The sequence below is a fragment of the Vicugna pacos genome, chromosome 3 (assembly GCF_048564905.1).
Source record: "Vicugna pacos chromosome 3, VicPac4, whole genome shotgun sequence".
Classification (NCBI taxonomy): domain Eukaryota; kingdom Metazoa; phylum Chordata; class Mammalia; order Artiodactyla; family Camelidae; genus Vicugna; species Vicugna pacos.
Genome location: NC_132989.1, coordinates 82,009,165 through 82,027,858, shown reverse-complemented (window position 1 = coordinate 82,027,858; position 18,694 = coordinate 82,009,165). Strand labels below are relative to the sequence as shown.

The window sequence follows — 18,694 nt, the reverse complement described above, 5'->3', positions numbered from 1 at the left end:
TTTTAGAATTGCAGAAAAAAAAACAGTGCTAATATTAGATTGAATCTTGGAAAATACAGTTTCTTTGCAGACATAAGAAGAGTAAGCTCTCAGATCCTTCTTACCTGTGATGGTGGCTTTGTTGATGGATGGTTGGTTGCACATGGGTGATCTTCTGACAAAAGAGAAAAATACAGAGCAGTAAATATATGGTACTTGTCAGGGTGAAGATTCTCTGGTCATTTCAAGAATGATATTTTAATTTAAGGATTATTTTTAAGTTCAAACATGCAAATGAAGATAACTTTCAGACTAGCCAGTCAAACTCCTAGGCACACTTTGTAATACAGTTCAGACCACAAATATCAAAAAAATTTTTAAAAAGCTAAACCTCACGGTGATAGATTTTGGGGTAAGTAAGTTTCATGTAAATGTCACAGGACATGATAGAAGAGAAAGTTCTTATTGATTGACCATATCCATTTAAGCCCAGGCTTTCAGAGCAAACACAGACTTTCTGAATTTGAAAAATTTAATCTACAATTGGTTTCTCTAATACAGAGTTAAGAAACTTTTATTTTTTTTTTGGCATAAGTTCTCATGATTTCCTGTACATTATCAAAAGTGAGTGACTCCTTGTAAAGTGTATTACACATGGAGAAGCTACTTAAACTTTTTCCTTTCTGCTTTCTTATATTGAGAATCATCTCTGATACATTTGCTAGGGAGGTATATTAATGACGTGTTCAAACAGATGCTACAGAGACTTTAGAAATACTATAAATCAAAGGTACCTATATCAATTCTATTTTATATTCTCTAATTTTGCAGATGTTTGCCAAGCTCCACAAGATGATTATAAACCCCTTGAGGTAAAACAAGAAAAAATGCTATGTGACTAACTTGTATTCCCTACAGAGCCCAGCACGATGTATACAGTGCTTATTAAATTAAGTCGAAGAGAATATCATTTATGGAATCTCCGTTAAGATTTTTTGAAATGTAACTTTATAAAGTTGTTACTTGTAATTTAAAGCTCTTGAAATATGGTGATCTTTTTTTAAAAACTTTAAAAAATATGTACATTCAAGGATGTCTAAAAAACTTTTGTTTTCACTTTTTGGGTTTGTTTGCTTGGTATTTGTAGTCATGGCTAACACTTAATAAGCACTTACTGTACATCAGACACTGTGCTAAGCAAGAGTTAGATGAACTATCTCATTCAGTCCTCACGACAGACCATAATGCAGGTAGTCTCACTGCTCCCATTTTACCAATGAGGAAACCACAGCTTTGGAAAGTGAAATCGCTTCCTTAGAGTCAGAAAGCTGAGATCTGAACGAAAGCTATCTGATTCGAGGGCCTGCACTCAGCTACGCTGCCTTGTTTTCAGGATGCTTTTGTGGAGCCTGGACAAACAGCCACACACCAACACAGACAGCAGGCTCCTGCAGGGCCCTGGTCAGATCTGCCTTCCTGAGATGACGCCTCTCTTAGCAGGGCTGGGAAATGCATGGGGAAGTGCTCTAGTGCTTTTGAAATTACAACCAACTTGGTTCCCATCAGCATCTGGCTCTGTCTCATTGCTCTTAAATTTACTGATACCAGTTTGGGGTTGAAATTTTGTGTTTGATTAAAAACGCACCAATGTTTACTTCCGGATCATTTCAGTTTTTATTACGAAATCAAACGGGGGATTTTGAAACTTAATGCATCATAAAAAAGAAAGGTAAATGTTTAAAATTGCTACCCTGAAGTAGTTTTGGTCTATAGACTAATAGTTATCTTCTTGCTGAGAGTTTATTATTCACATCATGGATATAATGATTATTCCTTTTAAGTCCTTGCTCTGTGAAAATTTAAAAAGCATTGATTTTTGTCTGGGGAAGATATCAAACAACTATTTTTAAATGTTTCTATAGTTTTGGAAGACCAAACCATTGACTCATTCCTCTTAATCTTTTATCATCAATCCTACAACTGGCACTTGGGAACTTGATATTTTCAACAAGTAACGACACGCAGAAAATACCAATCGTTTGATCCACGGCTTCAGCAATAAGTCATTTAATGAAGAATGAGCCAGAACTCACTTCTGGAATGGAAAATCTCAAGGGCAAGAAAATTCGAGAGGATAGGAGCCGGCAGCAAGTTGATAAATGTCAGCCGCGGGCAAGCGAGGACCTGCAGGGAATGTGGGGCTTCAGAAGCAGCCTTCCTAGACTCCTCTCTTGCGGCGAAGAGAAAGGGCGGGTTGTGCAAGATAGCACGTGCCTTCCACGAAGCCCAGGGGTGAGCTTGGGAGTGTTCTAGCGGCACTGGGAGTAGCCTGAAGGGCAATTCTGGTTTCTTCGGGTCATCACATGATGCACCAGTTATATCCATTTTACTATCACAGAACAGAATAGTTTGTCTGTAGATTGAGTCCTACTGTTCTGATACTCAAAGAGGTTGACTGGATTTGAATCAGTAATGGAGGTACCAACCTACCTTGGCAGAATCTGGTTAGATGTCTCCAGGGCATAATAGAGGAAGTCAAGTTCAGGCACAAACTATGATTTTCTATCCTCCTCTAGTTGCTCTTTTCCATTTTAATTTGTTTTGTCCCAGTAAGTCAGTTAAAAATATCTGTCTCACGTAGACTGAGCCTCAGATGGTCTCTCTGGAGACAGAAAGGCCAGTCTGATGCCTTCCCACCTGCTGAACTAGTGTCTGCCTGCTGCAGACATAGATGCTGGCACCCAAGTGACCAAAGCTGAAAAAAGTGTAAAAAGAACTAGTCAATGAGTTATAAAGTTTCTTGTTTACTTTTCAAAGACAAAAATCTCAATTTCCTGGATAAAAATTGAGGCTAAAAAAGTTTTGAAGGGACATCAGTCATTTCATTTCTCCTGCAGGGCTGAGACTTTCCATAGGAGGTGAGTGCACCTTGGACTACAAATGCCAAATGCCCCAAAGAGGCCACTGAACAGAGAAGACATGCTTGGTAATGAAGAAACAGTTCAAAGCACAGCCTCAGTTTCACTTGCTGCATCACCACGTCACCCTTCCAGCCAGGATGCACGCGTACAGTGATTACTCTGCGCAGGGGTCATATCATGCTAGGCACTGAGAATACAAATGTAAACCAGACACGATCCCTGCTTTCTGGGAACCGTCATTCTTAAGGAGCATCCAGATAAGCAAACAGGCAACTGGAACGCCGAGAGAAAACAGGGGTTAAGCACAGGATGCAATCAGGTGGTGACGTAAAGGGATACCACCCAGGTTGGGCCACCAACCTGTGGGTGTAGGCGCATGTTGGGTCTTAGAGACAATGCTCTAAAAGAAATTATATTTAAGCTGTGACCTAAAGAATGAATTGCAGTTAACCCGGTGGATGAGGAGGGGAAGAAGAAAGTGAGAGATGCTTAGGCTGAGGAAGGACTGCAAAATTTCACTACCTGAAAAACAAGACCATCAACGGAAGCTTCTGGGTTCCATTCGGATTATCTGCATTGTGGCATTTGTAGTGATTAAAAAAAAAAAAAACAACAAAACTTATTCTATCACGGGGGGAAGTGTGTGCATAATGACCAGAGATCTTATTTTAATCACAGAAAACGTGAATTTGGGAGTTCAATTCTATTATCATGCGATGGAAAGTTTAGATTTTGTGTTCTTTAAGAAGTTGTAGCTACAACAAAATTTTATATGCTTAGATAAGTTATAATTCCAAGTAAATTTCTATTCACTGTCCTCTTAATATAGATTTAAAGAAATGTGTTTTCTTTTCTTCGGGAAAATTCTTTGGAGTTGGTATTTTAATGATAATATTTTATTGTTCATAATAAATTGTCACAATAATTGCATCTGAATGACGAATCAGTCTTCCATTTAATCTTGGAAAATTAATTTTTTTTGCATTTTCCACCTTTATTAGAATGCCCAAGTGATAATTATTTTTCATCTCAGCTTTCTCTCTTTCAAATGCTTCCCATTATTCCATAAATTCCAATCATAAATCTCTGTTATTCCATAAATCCCAATTTATTCCATAAATTCCAATTTTGTTAATTATTCCATGATGCTGCTGATCTGAGTCAGTAACAGCAGGAGAACTGGAGACCTTTGCTATGATATGACGCTTCTCCAAGTAATGGTTGCCTTAGAATTAAGAGGCTGACTTTGGGTCGGCTTTATGGCGTGAAGACATTATTTGCCCATGGTTGCTTTATGAAGTAAGCCAAAACTATAAAGTTACCCTGCGTGTAAATAACTGGGCAGAGGACTGATTACACCAGGTGATTTCTGACAGATGGAATCACCATATTTATTTGTCATCCTGTTTCACTTCTGATATTAGAAGCATCACTACAAAGTATTTATAGAAAATTAACAGGACATCATATGATTTAGTGTAAATGGTTAGAGAACATGGCGACGATTCAGAGAAATCTAATATATTGCCTTGAGTTCAATCAAATTCAGGAAACACTGTATGAAAGGTCAGCCAGAAGGAGGGGGTAAAAAAAATAACTTACTTGCTAGGTGCGCGGTCTTGCAAATTAGTCAATGCAGCAAAGTTGTTTCGTACGGTTCGCAGGCTGGCCAAGACCTACAACAAAGAAAAGAATTCTTTAAACTTCTTGAAATAGGGCCCTCTCTAGTGGAATTTGAAATGGTTTGGTGATTGTAAAAAATGGTTTGTTAAGTGAAAAGTTGATATTGCTTGCAACTTGGTTTCATATACTACTGAAGAATCTTCTAGCACCTAGCACAGTTCACACGTATCCATTTGAAATCCAGAGAGGCCAGATTTAAGGATTTTCCAGACATTCCTCCTCAACGTCTATGAACAAAGTGACAGTAGCAGCAGTTTCCACAGTATTCCTGGGTTCCTCAGCCACTAAATGTCCCAGGCAATATACAATGAGTGCTGCTGCATTTTATGCAAATGTAAATAGTGTAATATAAAATAGTAAGAAAGTCTTACTTTGGGGGCAATATGAAAACAAAGTTACCCTCAATTTCTCTTCAAAAATTCACCAAGAATGTCATAATCTTGAAGTCAGTAAGCTAAGTAAATTTTAATTGTTTTTTCACTTTTGCCACATGGCTATTCTAGCTACTAAACAGATCCTTTTCTTTGTTAAGTTTATCTGAATCAAGAATTATAAGGTCACTTACAAAGTTAAAAAAAACTAGTGGAAAAACTGATGAAATTTATATAATGCTTAGTTTGAAGTTCAGTTAATAGTATTGCACCATTAATTATCTGGTTTTGATCATCATACTATGATTCTGTAAGATACTAGCATTAGGAGAAAGTGGATGAAGAGCATATGGGAACTCTCTGTACTGCGTTAGCAAGTTTTCTGTAAATCCAAAATTATTTCAAAATTAAAAGTTAAAAAAATAATTAGAAGGTCACAAATAAAATGAGACCACCCTGTAATGTGCACAGAGCCTGGCCCCTAGAAAACATTCAAAAAATTTTTGTTGAATAAATGAGCACAAAGACACAACATTTCCACAGACACAGGGCGGGACCATGAGTCCCTCTACCTCTATAGCCCTTCCTTTTTCTAATTCTAGTGAAACTATAAATTGGCAAAGAATCGGAAGACTGGGGAAGAGAAATTACAAGAGCTCTATCTCCTTCTACCCCACTCACTTTCTCTTAAAATGGGCAAGTTTCCCCCCAGTAGGAGGGGGACCTACGTTAGGTGAGATCATGAGTGATCTGGGTGACCACCAGAATGTTGACCTCAAGCATAGATCTCAGGTGCTTTGTTAGGTACCACATAACAACCCAGACCGCCTGGCTCTGTTACATATTCAATGTGTGAACGTGAACTCAGAAAAGTGCCGTCATCTCTCCGAACCTTAGTTTCTCACCTGTAAACCAGGGAACTGACATCTACCTGACAGGCTTGTGAAGATGAGAGGAAATGACAGATCATGTGCCAAGAAGAGTGCCTGGCAAACCGATGGCACTCGGTGAATATTAGCCCATTACAGCGATGTCCTGCAGGACTAATGATGTGGCACGTGCATAAGGAATTTACTTCTCTTTGAGAATATGGGAGGAGGTGTCAGAGTTATAACTCCTTCAAGGGTTCCAGAACTGTTTCCAGATTTTTTTACTGGGCATCGACCTAGACTGAAGTCGGTCTAAATTTTATTCTAAGGCTAAAATGTCTTTGACATTTTTGAAATTGGCATTTATTCTGGTAAGTCACTGGGGTACTGAGTATGCCAGGGACAGTGACCTACAGCATTCTCCCCTGAAGGAGTTAACGGTGTTTCCTAAAATGCCAACCATGATTAGCTAAGTCACTGGAAAAACCTGGCTCATTATCACATATAAACAGCTCACAGTGCGGAAAGGTCACGCTGCCCATGACGGAGTATTCAAATAGCCAACTGCTGACATCAAACCACGATGTCTCTCACTGGGCATGAAATCTTGAATGATGCAGAAAGAAATCTGACAAACGATCCACTGTCATGAAATCATGCAGGCGGAATTTATGCTTTAAGAAGTGAATGTCAAATACGCTACTAAAGCATTTTAAATAAGATTGTTGCACCCCCTAATCAACCCTTGTTCTAGGCAAAATTTTGACCTCAGAATTCTGAGAACTTTATTCTAATAAATTAGAGTAAGTGCACTACATCTGACAGCTGGGCACATAGAAATAGTGCCGGGGGTAATTCATGTTCTACACTCATCTGAAAGACAGCATGACTTCATGAAAGATAAACACACACCCCCGTTATTCTCTACAAAGGTTTTTGAGTCTGTTATAATAAAGATATTAAATTAGAGTCTTTCATTTTGGGTTTTAATTTAAATTTAATTTTTTAACTTTACATTTATTTTTACCTAATCAAGATCGTCATATGGTATAGAATTTAAACAAAAGTAAATGGTCTCTCCCTCAATAACAAATACAAAATCAAAATTATTGTTATTTCTGAGAGGAGGCAGGTAGACAACATTGGGGAGGGACACTTAGGGGCATTAAAATATTGGTCCTATTCTGTTTCTTAAATTGTTGATGTTAGCATTATTCTTTATATTTTGGAAAGTTGCTAGAGATAGTCTCTTATGTGGATGAAATATTTCCAAATGAAAACTGGAAGAAGAAATTTCCCTTTCAGCTCCTCCTCCACTCAGTCCTGTTGCCATTATCCATTTGACTTTTTAGATGATCTTTTACGTTTTGCTTTTACAAACACTGCTGTAGTAAATAGCCTTGTGAATGTACCATTCCTTCTGTGCACAAGTGTTACACTACTGTCATGATGCTAGGATGAATAATATTTTGTAAATGTTATATTAAGTATTAACTATTACCTTCTGCACTATGACACCCATGATACGGGCAGAAGGGAAAAATGAAAGTTCCAACCAGATGTCACAAGGGGGTGTTGCCCTGGGCCGAGTTTGAGTGATCCTGGGCGTTTACACCATGAATGCACTGTGTCAGTCTTTTCTGCTCTTACCTGCATTGCAGGACACAAAGAATGAGACACAAAGAGTGCAGGCTGGGGGAGGGGGTGGGGAACTAGAAATAGTTTTACATAAGCCCCTGAGTTAGCGTTCAATTATTCTTTGCTTTTATTATAGAGCAAGTCTCACCTCCCTCCCACCTCACATTCAACCCTTTAAGAGCTGTAGTCAGAGCTCTCACGCTCCTATAATCTTTGTTCTTTAATGCTTGCTAACCAAAAAGGTCCCTAAGGTTTTCTCCCACACAGTTCAATGGTTAGAAAATTAAGGTCATTTCTCTTTCTTCTGCCCCTCCAAGCAAAAGTATAATCAGTCAAGATTAAAATACATTGGAAACAATGAAAAATAATACACTTTAGGAAAGAAAGATGACAGTGCAATAGAAAACTTTTGCCCAGAGATGTACTGGCCCATGAGAGGGATTAAACGTTATTTACACATAGTAATCTTAGATTATCCTAGGTATTTCTAAACATTTAGTAACCAATAAGATTCACTGAAAATAGCAGGAAAATGTGAGCTTCATTAAAAAGTTAAACATCTGAACATACTACCCTAAAAGAAATGTACACTTACACAATAATAAATTCTTGAAAAAATGTAAGGAGGAGATTTTTTTTTTTTTAAGAAAAAGAGCCAGTTATAACATTCTTGTTAAAAACTCCTGCTTAAAAAATAACAAGATATAGTCTTGAGGCTTTTCACGCCAGATACACTTTCCACCACTAGATGGCACTAAGACACAGACTGTGAGTTGCCACAGGCCTTGGGATGGGTGGAGTGGGGGAAATGGGGAGGGAGAAAAAATTCCTTGCCTTGGTTTTGCCTCCAGCAAAAACCTGGAGCCAAATTATGATTATTTACAAGATAGAGAGGTCATTTTGATAGAAAACCTCTCCACATTATGTTTTGGATAAAACCATATGAAATTGCTCTTTTATATATCAACAAAGATTTAATATTGATGATTTCATATAATTCAACCTAAAAAATACTCAGATTCATAGAACATGCTATTGAAATTTACTTTATAAAGGATTGAAAAAAAAACAAAAAAAACTAACAGGCAGAAGCCACCGAAATGTGATGATTTCCTTCTTTCCTAGCCCAGCAGGGAGAGCCTGTTAGATTCAGTGATGAGGCCAAAGACTGCTTCTTCTGGGTGACACAAGGAAGAGACACACAGGGGCATTAAAAAAAATTGATAATGTCCAATTACCGCAGAATCGTAATGTTCCACAGGGTTAACAACCAGTACATTTTCCCTAAAATGATCCCAGGTTCTGTATCTCAGTAAAAGTAAGGGTGAAATGACTCAGTTGTCCCCATCCTACATTTTAAAATTAGGGGTATCTCCTTAGTCTGAATGACATGAAGGTCTCTCCAGGGATCCAAGATAGTATTTAAATACTTTCTGTCTTTTTCTTAATTAAAGAGTCCACTTCTTTTAACATTGCACACCTCCGGGTGAGAATTCTAGTGGACTTAGACTTTTACAAGGTAGTCGTATCATAAATAATGGGACAGGCAGGGCCAGAGGCAACTGACTACAAAGCAGGGTTTCCTGAACTTCATCAGTGTGGTGCCTCCTCGGTGTTCCTTGGTCCCCTCAAGAACTCTGGCCAAAGTGTGACTACACCTTCAGGAGGAAAAGGCCAGTTGCCAAGTGGCATCACGTTGGAATGGCATGGCATTCAGATCCCTTCTCAATTTTCTCACACAGACTGAGGAAATATCCAAACCCAAAGATTTCAACACAAACACAGGAAGAGATTTCAAAATGGAAACAAATAAAATATTTAGAGCTGTGATTTTTTCTGGAGATCAAAAAGATTCGGAGCTCATAGGGGGAAAAATAAGAAACTGGAAGTGGAAAAGTGTCAAGAATGTCTCATCTTGACAGTGTTTTAGACTTGGGAATAGAACATGTAGGATCTTTGCTGAAGATGACATCTATGCACACTATTTTAGGTTTCAGCCCTGTCCATCAAAGTGGAATATAATCTTGCATGTCTTTCTGAATTCTCTTATAACTTAAGATTGTATTCTCTTAGCTTCACAGGAAACCATGACTGGGAAACAACAGGGAGGGATCCTTTCATGTTTTGGAGATGAATGCAGGTATAAAGAAATGAGACCTCAAAAAGGGGCAGAATCTGAGACGGGCTTGGGAAAAGACCTCTGACCACTTTAGACGGTGCAAGGCTCATTTTTAAGAATTATGGGAAGGAAAATATGCACAGAAAAATAAATCTAAAGGGGTCTAAAGTAAAATGTCAATAGTACCTATTTTGGGGTTTGGAATTATAGGGAATTTTCTTTTACTTCCTTTTGCTTACATTTCATTTCTAAACTTTTTATGCAAAAGATTTTAGTTTGAAAGTGCTATGGCTTTTTCACCAGAAGAATCTAGTGTGAAATTCCAAACCCCAAAGCATTCTGGGAAAGGGGGGAATTCTTTGGGCTATATGAACGTTTTTCACTGACGTCAACTGTCTTCTGTCTTACTGGTGAAAGCAATTATGGTATATTCGACCACATAATGTTGGTATCACTTGAAGGGACATAAACATCTAATGTCTAATGTCTTTTAGTTTAAGCATCATTATATTTAGCATTAAATGGTGAATGTTCTAGCCTGTATTAAACATTTGAGGAGTTATTGGTCAGGTCAACAGAATAATCTAGTGGTACCCAAATGGACTTAAGAGAACGCCATAGACAAACAGCCCCTTACTGGACATTTTTTTTTTATACCTGCGTCCCCAAAGATGCTCTATTAGTGGCAAAATTGTTCAGGGTTTAACAGGCTTTTTTTTTTTTAATTCTAGTAGAGCTTTCCGGATCATATACCCTAGTAAAACGCTACTTATGAAAACTGTGATGAAGCCACTAAAAAAAATCTGCAGCCTCTGGGGCAATAACCACCTTCTACAAGGTGTTATGAGTCATTAAGCTAATCATAAGCAAACTTTCCTAAATAGATTCGAGGATTATTTTCTGGCATCATACGTCGTGCCTACAAATTACATAGAGTTGGTTTTTATTCAAGGTTCCAATTTCAGGGTTATTAAGTACACACTTATTTAATTAAACAGCTTACTAACATAGACTAAACGATATTTTACATATATGTTTCTCAGTATCCTGAAATTCTATTAGATTTTTAGAGATTATAAGGATACTACAGAAAGTGTCTAATTACATAAAAAGACTAGATAGCCTTAGAATTTCAGGGAGCTAATAGCAAGGTCCAAGTCAAATTTATTGATCAATTAGTTGGAGATTAATAAATACTATTTGAAATAAAAAGATAATGTATACACAGATTAATTTTTCATATTTACCATATATTCACATATATTTTTCTTACAACAATACCTAGAGATTTTAGTCAGAAGGAAGAATAGCTACCTAAATAAACTCAAGTTGGAATGACTGTTTCTACATTTGGTGGTGGTGATTTATATATTATTTTGCATGATTTATCGTATCTACTCAGCTCTCAGCTCTGAGGTATAAAGTTATGGATTCTCAATAGTAACCAATTAAAAGTCCTTAGCTTTATACGATTTTGCTATCACAAAATATGATTAAGACATAAAAGACTAATTTTTTTGAACAAGAAATACAGCTTTCAGAAAGAATTCACGATCTCTAGCAAGACCTTAAGTGAGACATTAAGCTTCTGAAGGGGATGGTGATGGCAATCTATTTTTAATTACCTATTAATGAAAGTGATCACTGTTACACTTTGTTATTCACGGACTCATTAAATTTTTGGTCTAAGGTATAGCAATTAAAAAATTTCAGAAAACTTGAAAAAGTGGAAGAATCATACCTAACCCTGCTATCCGAATACTGCCATTATGCAGCTTTTAAAACTGATGCCTATCATGACATTTTGGAGGTTGAAAGGACCTTTCCTGATAACAATGCTTAAAATTCATTAAGTGTTTTATTTTCTAGAAATTGTGCTGGGCATTTTAGAAGCTTGGTATTATTTCAGTCTCGTGACAACCTCAGAGGTGGGTAGTCTTGGAACTGTCATTGGGCAGAGGGAGAAACCAGGCCTGTCCAAGTCCGTTCACTGAGCCAGAGTTGGTGATGGGCTTTGATGGGGGCCTGCCTATCTTTATCCAGCTGAGCCCCCAATTTTCCCAACTGAAAAAAGAAGTCTTAGAGAAATTAAGTGAGTGGCTCAAGGCAGTAGAGGCAGTTCTGACATAGCCTTGATTATGAATTTTATAACCTTCTGAATCACTTATATTCCAGTATTTCACATTTCTTATTAACAGTGTTGACTTTACACTTGGTTCACGCCCCAGGTTAAATCAGTTTTGTCCCATTCCGTCCCTAGTCTGTTGATACTAGAGGCTCTCAACTACCCTTGAGAAAATACTGGGGCCTTTAAAAATTACAGGTACCTGGGTCCAAACCCCAGATTTTTCCTTTCAATTGATTAGAGGTGCAGCATGGGATAAAAACTTTCTAGGTGACTCTAATATGTAGCTAGGGTTGAGAAGCACTGGCCTCTACAAAAAATATCTGGTTATCAACCACTTCATATATATTCCAGATTTCTTTAGATAACCTTTCTTTAGAAGGTTTTTTCACCTTCTAGCAATTCTGTCATGTGGTTAAGTATTTTCAGGATTTGTATACCTAAAAGGAACAAATAAGTATAAATACATCACTCAGTTAAATCTTTAGACAAATAGCATGTTAAAAAAAAAAGAGTAAATAAAGCATCAGGTTGAATTGGAATACTGAATTTCAAGCACTGATCATGTACCTAACTATCTAAATGTAATTTAATCTGTGATATAGCTTTCCTTTTCAAGTGCTTATGTCAGTCAAGGAAATATGGTCCCGTTTAAGCAAGTCACTTAGATAATTTGTAATTTGAAGCAAAGACACCCTTTGGGTCTATGGGTTTACAGGAAACAGACCAATATGGCCAAGATCAAATTCTCTAGCACTGCTTTTAAATTACTGAATGAACCACAGAATTTGTACTTGTACTTATGTTTGATTTAGAATGACATTAAGAACCAGAACTAATCCCCACAATGAAATTTTCAAAGGAGTGAGAAAGCTGTCCAGTGACCCAGCTGTGCTTACCTGTGCAAACGGGGTCACAATCAGGTCATCTCCATGTCTGAAAAACAAACCAAATCCCAGGTGAGACGTCACTGAGCACTCCAGGACCACTTTCGATCAATAGTAAATAGTTAAGTTCCACATTCATAAACTCCCAGAGAGAATTACAGTAATTCCATCTTTATTCTTCAACACATGCTCTTCCCGGCCACAGAGGGGGTGAGGATGTGTCTTCTGGGGTGTTAACCATTGTCCAGTTCCCTGGGTTGAAAAGAGGGGCTCCTTGGTCATCAACCAAAGTCACTGGCTCTTATTAAGCACACAGGATTTACAACAGTAGAAGCGCAGTGCCAGCAGCAGGGCCTGAGTCTTACTCTTGGCTGCCTATTGTAGGTATTACTGAGGGGCACCGTGGAAGGAGCCAGCTATGGCAGTGGCTTCCCTGAGAGGTCCCTGTACCATCTAACACGCAAAGGTGATGAGCATTGGGTGTTCTGCCTCATCGTATGTGAATCTCGATGGGCTTGGCACTGTAGATGACATGGGACTACATCATGGACTAATAAAAACCCAGTGAAACTTTTCAACTGACTCACGTCCCAGCCGCCGTAGTTACGGGGGAATGTTACCCCGTGTGTGCTGTTGCTTCAGCAACCTGAGCTACAGCGAGCCGAGGATGCAGGAGCAAGGTGTCAGCATGACGCGTCTTGGAGGAAAGGCAAGGGAAGTTGTGCAACATTCTATTTGGATGAAGTGAGAAACTGGAGCCCAGAGTTCTTTCATAGTATTTCTTACTGTTACTAGTTTGTGAAAAGAATTTTCATAATCTCCATGGGACATTTCTTGATCTAGCTAGCTGGAGCTCTTTAATCAAAAGTGAATGGAATTACTCTACCCAGAAAGCTTCCGGACATGACCCTAACTGAGAACATTGCAATGGAACCGTTCACTCATTCGTGAACAATTCTGGAAAGGCCCTGAGTGACCTAAAACAACACTCACGAAATTCACCTGAGCACAAGCAGCCTACGGATGACGTTAGTAAAAGGATTGTTACCAATAATTAGATCATCGCCAAATTACATAGAGATCTTGAAATCCTAAGTGTGGGAAAATAAAAAGCAAAAAAAAGAAAAAAGAAAAAAAGGGTGGAACTACTTTTCCAGGAAACGTGTATTATTTTCCACCCTCTTCATTCCAGAGCTACATTTTTTTGAGGGGCACCTGTTCTTTGGAGAGATTATTCAGATAGCTAAAATTTAAGTAATATAAAACCTAGATTATTTTCCCCTGATTATAGTATTTTCTTCCATTTTTTTCTTTTTTTTTTGTAGAATAAAATTTTTATTTTGCCTTTATTTTTTTTTAACATTTTTTATTGATTTATAATCATTTTACAATGTTGTGTCAAATTCCAGTGTTCAGCACAATTTTTCAGTCATTCATGGACATATACACACTCATTGTCACATTTTTTTCTCTGTGATTTATCATAACATTTTGTGTATATTTCCCTGTGTATATCATAACATTTTGTGTATATTTCCCAGTGTAATCTTGTTTATCTATTCTACAATTTTGAAATCCCAGTCTATCCCTTCCCACCCTCTACCCCCTGGTTTCCATTTTTTTCTTTACAATTGCCCAACTTCAAAGTTTATTTTCTAAACTTAAGTCATCTTGACCGAGGCACATCATTTATCAGAAATTAATCCCTGGAAATAAGTCTTCTAATTTTTCACACAAATTAGAATGGATCTGAATCACTCTAAACTGAAAACGATGTGAATATTTATTAAAACAGTGAATTCTATCCTTGGTTGTATTTCATTCCCAAGCATGGTGAAAGATACATTTAGAATATACAATATGCAGGATAATTTGTCTTGATTCCTTTCCCTGTCAAACCCTAAAGAAAATCAATTATAATTTTAGTGATGGGGATATTTCACTCTTCAATTGCCCAGAATTTGTTTTTGCCAAAAATCTCAAGATTGTCTCATTTTTTTCAATCACAGTAAAATGATTTCTGGCATTTCAGTGGCAAGTGTCCTCAATAAATATTCTATCCTTTTTTCTTGTCAAATTATGTAAGGCTTAAAAAATCTTTGAATATATAACAAATATATAATTTAAAAATCTTTGTCTAAGTCTTTATAGGTCGCCTGCCCTGGTTTACCGTGGACTGAAGCAGAGTCACCAGCCCTGCTCCCCACCGCCAGTCCCTGGGATGGAGGAAGCCTCTCACCTCCCTCAGAGAGAAGGCTCTCTGAGTCCTGGGCCAGCACTACTGGAGACATGGGAACTCGACGGTCAACAGTGCACGACTGGAGTTTCTGTTTTTCCAGAGAGGAATGACGATATTGAGTCAAGAACAATTCCCTAGGCCTTTGGCCATCCTTCCACTGCTTTTGTATTATTTACTGCAGTACTTGATTTTTTGCCCTCATTCTGTCTGTAATAAGAAGCGAGAAACATTGGCAAGAAACCGAAAGAGAGAAATCAAAGAGAAAACCCTCACACAGATCTCACTGGGATCCAGAAACGATTCAGGCACTTAAATGTGGGAAAGCCTCTTATCCTCTTATGAAATAAGTTCAACCAACAGCAGCACCTGAAAATAGTTTTGTAAACTAGTTCATGTCAAGATTGTGTTTGAAACACATTAGTCAACGACTTTTCACACTTTATTATTTTCAAACCAGAAGGAAAAGGAGTTGCAGTCAATTAGAAGAAAGTTCATACTTTATTGAGCAAAGACTTCCAATCCTAAGATGCTAAAAATCATCAGCGGTCACAAAGTAGCTGCGGCCTCTGAAGACCACGCACTGCAGATTTCAAAATGACAGGAGGCTGCGTAAACCGGTGCTTTGAAGGCGGGTCACGGGTTGAGGCTTACTTTCTGAATCTTGTGCAAACTTTTTGATCTCCTTTGTTTCACGCTCTGTTGCTACAAAACCAGAAAGACATTCTCCTCTGGAATTTGTCAATAGGATTGGGAACTGATAATCATACAGAGAGTGGTATTTTGAAATCCTGGTGTCTTTCTTCCCTTAGACTCAAAATTATCACCCTTTTATCAATTCACTTTTGATCCACCTCTTTTAGAATTTTAGAGAAACAAGTACGTTCTTATTTTTACTGTGTGAATAAAAACATTTCAGTGAGCCCAACATAAAAAAATGCATAAAAAACATAAAAATGCTTCTCATAGCCCTGTTTGACACCCCAGAATTAACCACAGGAGGGACTTCCCTACTCACCACTCTTTACTCCCATGTTCACAGAAGTACAGACATACAAAAATAAACAAGCAAATACATAACACAATGTACCTGAATTTCTAAAAAGCTTATATATGTATATAATGTAAAACGTACATTAACTGTAGAAACTTTGGGAACTACAAAAAAATTAAAAAGCCACCCAAAGATAACTGCTGGCAACATTTTCCTTCTGGATGTATGTAAGCTCATGTATTAATGTTATATATGACCCTCACGGATTCCATGATTTCATATGCAATTGAATCAAACTGTATATTCCATTTAATATCTTGCTTTTAACACTAAATATATTGAATCATGATAAAATTTAACATGCCTTTATACTTTTAAATCATTTTTAATGATTGTGGTCTATGTTTAGTAATCTCGAAAATTTTCAAGTAGATGTCAATCCAAATTGCATTAAAATGTAAGTACTAATTCTAAAAAATGTAAATTGTATGAACTACTTAAATTCATGTTAGTTCATTCATTCTTTAAAATAACCTTGTAAAAGAAACATGCTTATTTCGATAAAACGCTCATAAGATAAAGCTAAAATATTAAAATACTGTATGAGAAATTGGGTTTGTTGAGTACTAAATTCGATATCAAATATTTTATGTTGCTATCCTTTTTAATGAAAATCACAACACTATGATTTCAGACAATAAATGTATTCTGGAAAATCTGGCTACCAAAGTACATTTCGTGAAATCAAATAATATTTTTCCATAGATATCGTTTTGTAAAATGATGTTTTTCCAAAAAATAATGTGGGCACTAAAAAATTATAAATGTCACATTTAAGAATATAATGAACCCTTTAAAATTACTTATGAAGGAGGCATTTTGATTTCCATAAACTCCCAGTAGACAGCATACTGCTAACACAAACAAAAACCAAATAAAATGCTCTGCTTCACTGGTATCAGATTCACCTGAGGATCTGGCTTCTCTGCATTGCTTGGCCTTTTAATTTAGAACTAGCTCCACTGCAAATCAAAAGAAAAAAAAATTAACTAGTATCTCCATTTATGGAACCCCAGGGACTAAAGTTCCTAGATCACAAGGCCAACCTCGGCCACACCTGAAAGTGATTTTCCTCTTTGAAGTTATTGCCACTTAGACTTAAAGTAATCAGTTTAACACAGAAGCTTGGTCCTGCGGCCAAACTCACAACTACCAGAACTTGCATTTTGGCAGGAATGTCCAACAACATTTTAGTACGATTAAAATTAAAGCAGTCTGGTATTGTTTAAGGCAGTATCTTCCAATCTGAAATTTTTCAGTGTCAAACTCCAAGCCACATGTGCGTGTCTATATACACAGCTCTGACGGTTTTTCTATAATGCTAACTATAGTTATTAGTAATGAAGTTGAAATGTTCACCCTCACTGGAAGAGCACCATTGTATTTATATTCTATACTAGCACCGAAAGAGAAACCAAGTCACTACCCTTTCCTCAGTTTTAACAAATAATTTTTCTAATTTTTACCTATTCTATAAAAACAGGTGAAAGAGGTCATCCAAGTTCTTAACTTTATGATGAAACAGCTTAGCTTGTGTACTTTTAACACTTTCTTTGCCCTTGAATTTAATTTCCTAATAGACTTGAGTGGTAATTCACCCTGATGCCTCTTTCACTGATGCCCAGTAAGGTCGCTCAATGTTTTGTTCTTTTCAGCACTGGGGGCCCTTGTAATACGTTCCCATTATTTTTTATTTCTTAATGAGTTTTCAAGATAATTATTTTTTAAAAAATCAGAGTACAGATATCCTACTAACTTATAAATAATAATGGTAATAATCTCAAACAATTAGAATAACTATAAAACAATAAGGATAATTAACATTTATCAAGTGATCAAACAGCAGGCACTGTGCAAAACACACGACACTGATTATCTCCTATTACATTTTTTTTTTGTAGATGAGGAATGGGAGGCCCAAGAAGGACAAAAAAGTCTCACGCCATTGAGTAGTGGGGCCAGGATTCAAATTCAGGTGGTATGACTCTGCTGGGTCTGTATTTAAACACTGTGCAATACGGCATCTATCATGGCATTTATCAAGGCTAAAAACACATGCAAGACAATGCCCAGTCTCTAGTACATTTTACATTTCATGAAGGTGATATGTACAGTAAAAGACAACAGTTAACGGAGAGTTACATATAAATGCAAAAAAAAATTACCAAAATGACTTAAAAAACAAAACAATCTCTGTCCACCTACTGATTTTCATGTCCTTCTAACCTAAAATAAAATAATAAATAAACTGAAACAAAATAATTTTTGGTTTCCCACCCAGGTGATAGTTCTGGCTGATGGTTAAACATCATATGTCCATATTCAGAGTGTAGCAAGATTGCATGCATGTTATATGGCACAAAGGCCTCGGAAGATGGAATTTATATGGATATATATGTATATACAAATATCTATATGCAAATTTGTTTATGCACATATTTTGTGTGTGCGTGTGCATGTAATCCTAGGGAAAGCATTCTGATTTTCTGTCTCTGTATTTCAAATGAGGGGGGAAAAGGTACTGTGGGGGGAACACCCACCATCATCCTTATCAGCATAAGGCTCTGCCCTCTTGGTTTTTCTCCAGGATGGGTTCCCAGGGAAAAGATTTAAGGGTAGCTAGAAAAGGAGGGGTGTGATCAAATGGAGAGGAGTGAGAGCAGTATATTTTCTGCCTGCCTACTATGCACCAGACATAGCTCTACTGACACACGGTATTTAATTCTGTTGCCTCTGCATTAAATCGATGCTCATATTCCCATTCTAAGGAACTCGGCTCTGAGAACGTAAGTAACTCATTGGCGGTCATGCC

The 18,694-nt window shown here is 37.2% G+C and overlaps 1 protein-coding gene across 9 annotated transcripts in view; it reads right to left on the bottom strand.

Annotated features, from left to right (window-relative positions):
• Window positions 1-18,694, bottom strand: part of PDE4D (phosphodiesterase 4D) — a 679,763-nt gene that overhangs the window by 172,330 nt on the left and 488,739 nt on the right. For 5 of the 9 annotated variants that reach the window (XM_072958625.1, XM_072958630.1, XM_072958626.1 and 2 more), the window contains exons 3-5: window positions 12,605-12,641; window positions 4,503-4,576; window positions 105-154 (exon numbers count right to left, since the gene is read on the bottom strand). In XM_072958625.1, the coding sequence (XP_072814726.1) occupies window positions 105-154; window positions 4,503-4,576; window positions 12,605-12,641 (161 nt within the window). Of the gene's footprint in view, window positions 1-104; window positions 155-4,502; window positions 4,577-12,604; window positions 12,642-16,790; window positions 16,845-18,694 lie in introns of all 9 variants that reach the window. The other 4 variants (XM_072958624.1, XM_072958632.1, XM_072958627.1 and 1 more) reach the window with 1 other exon arrangement.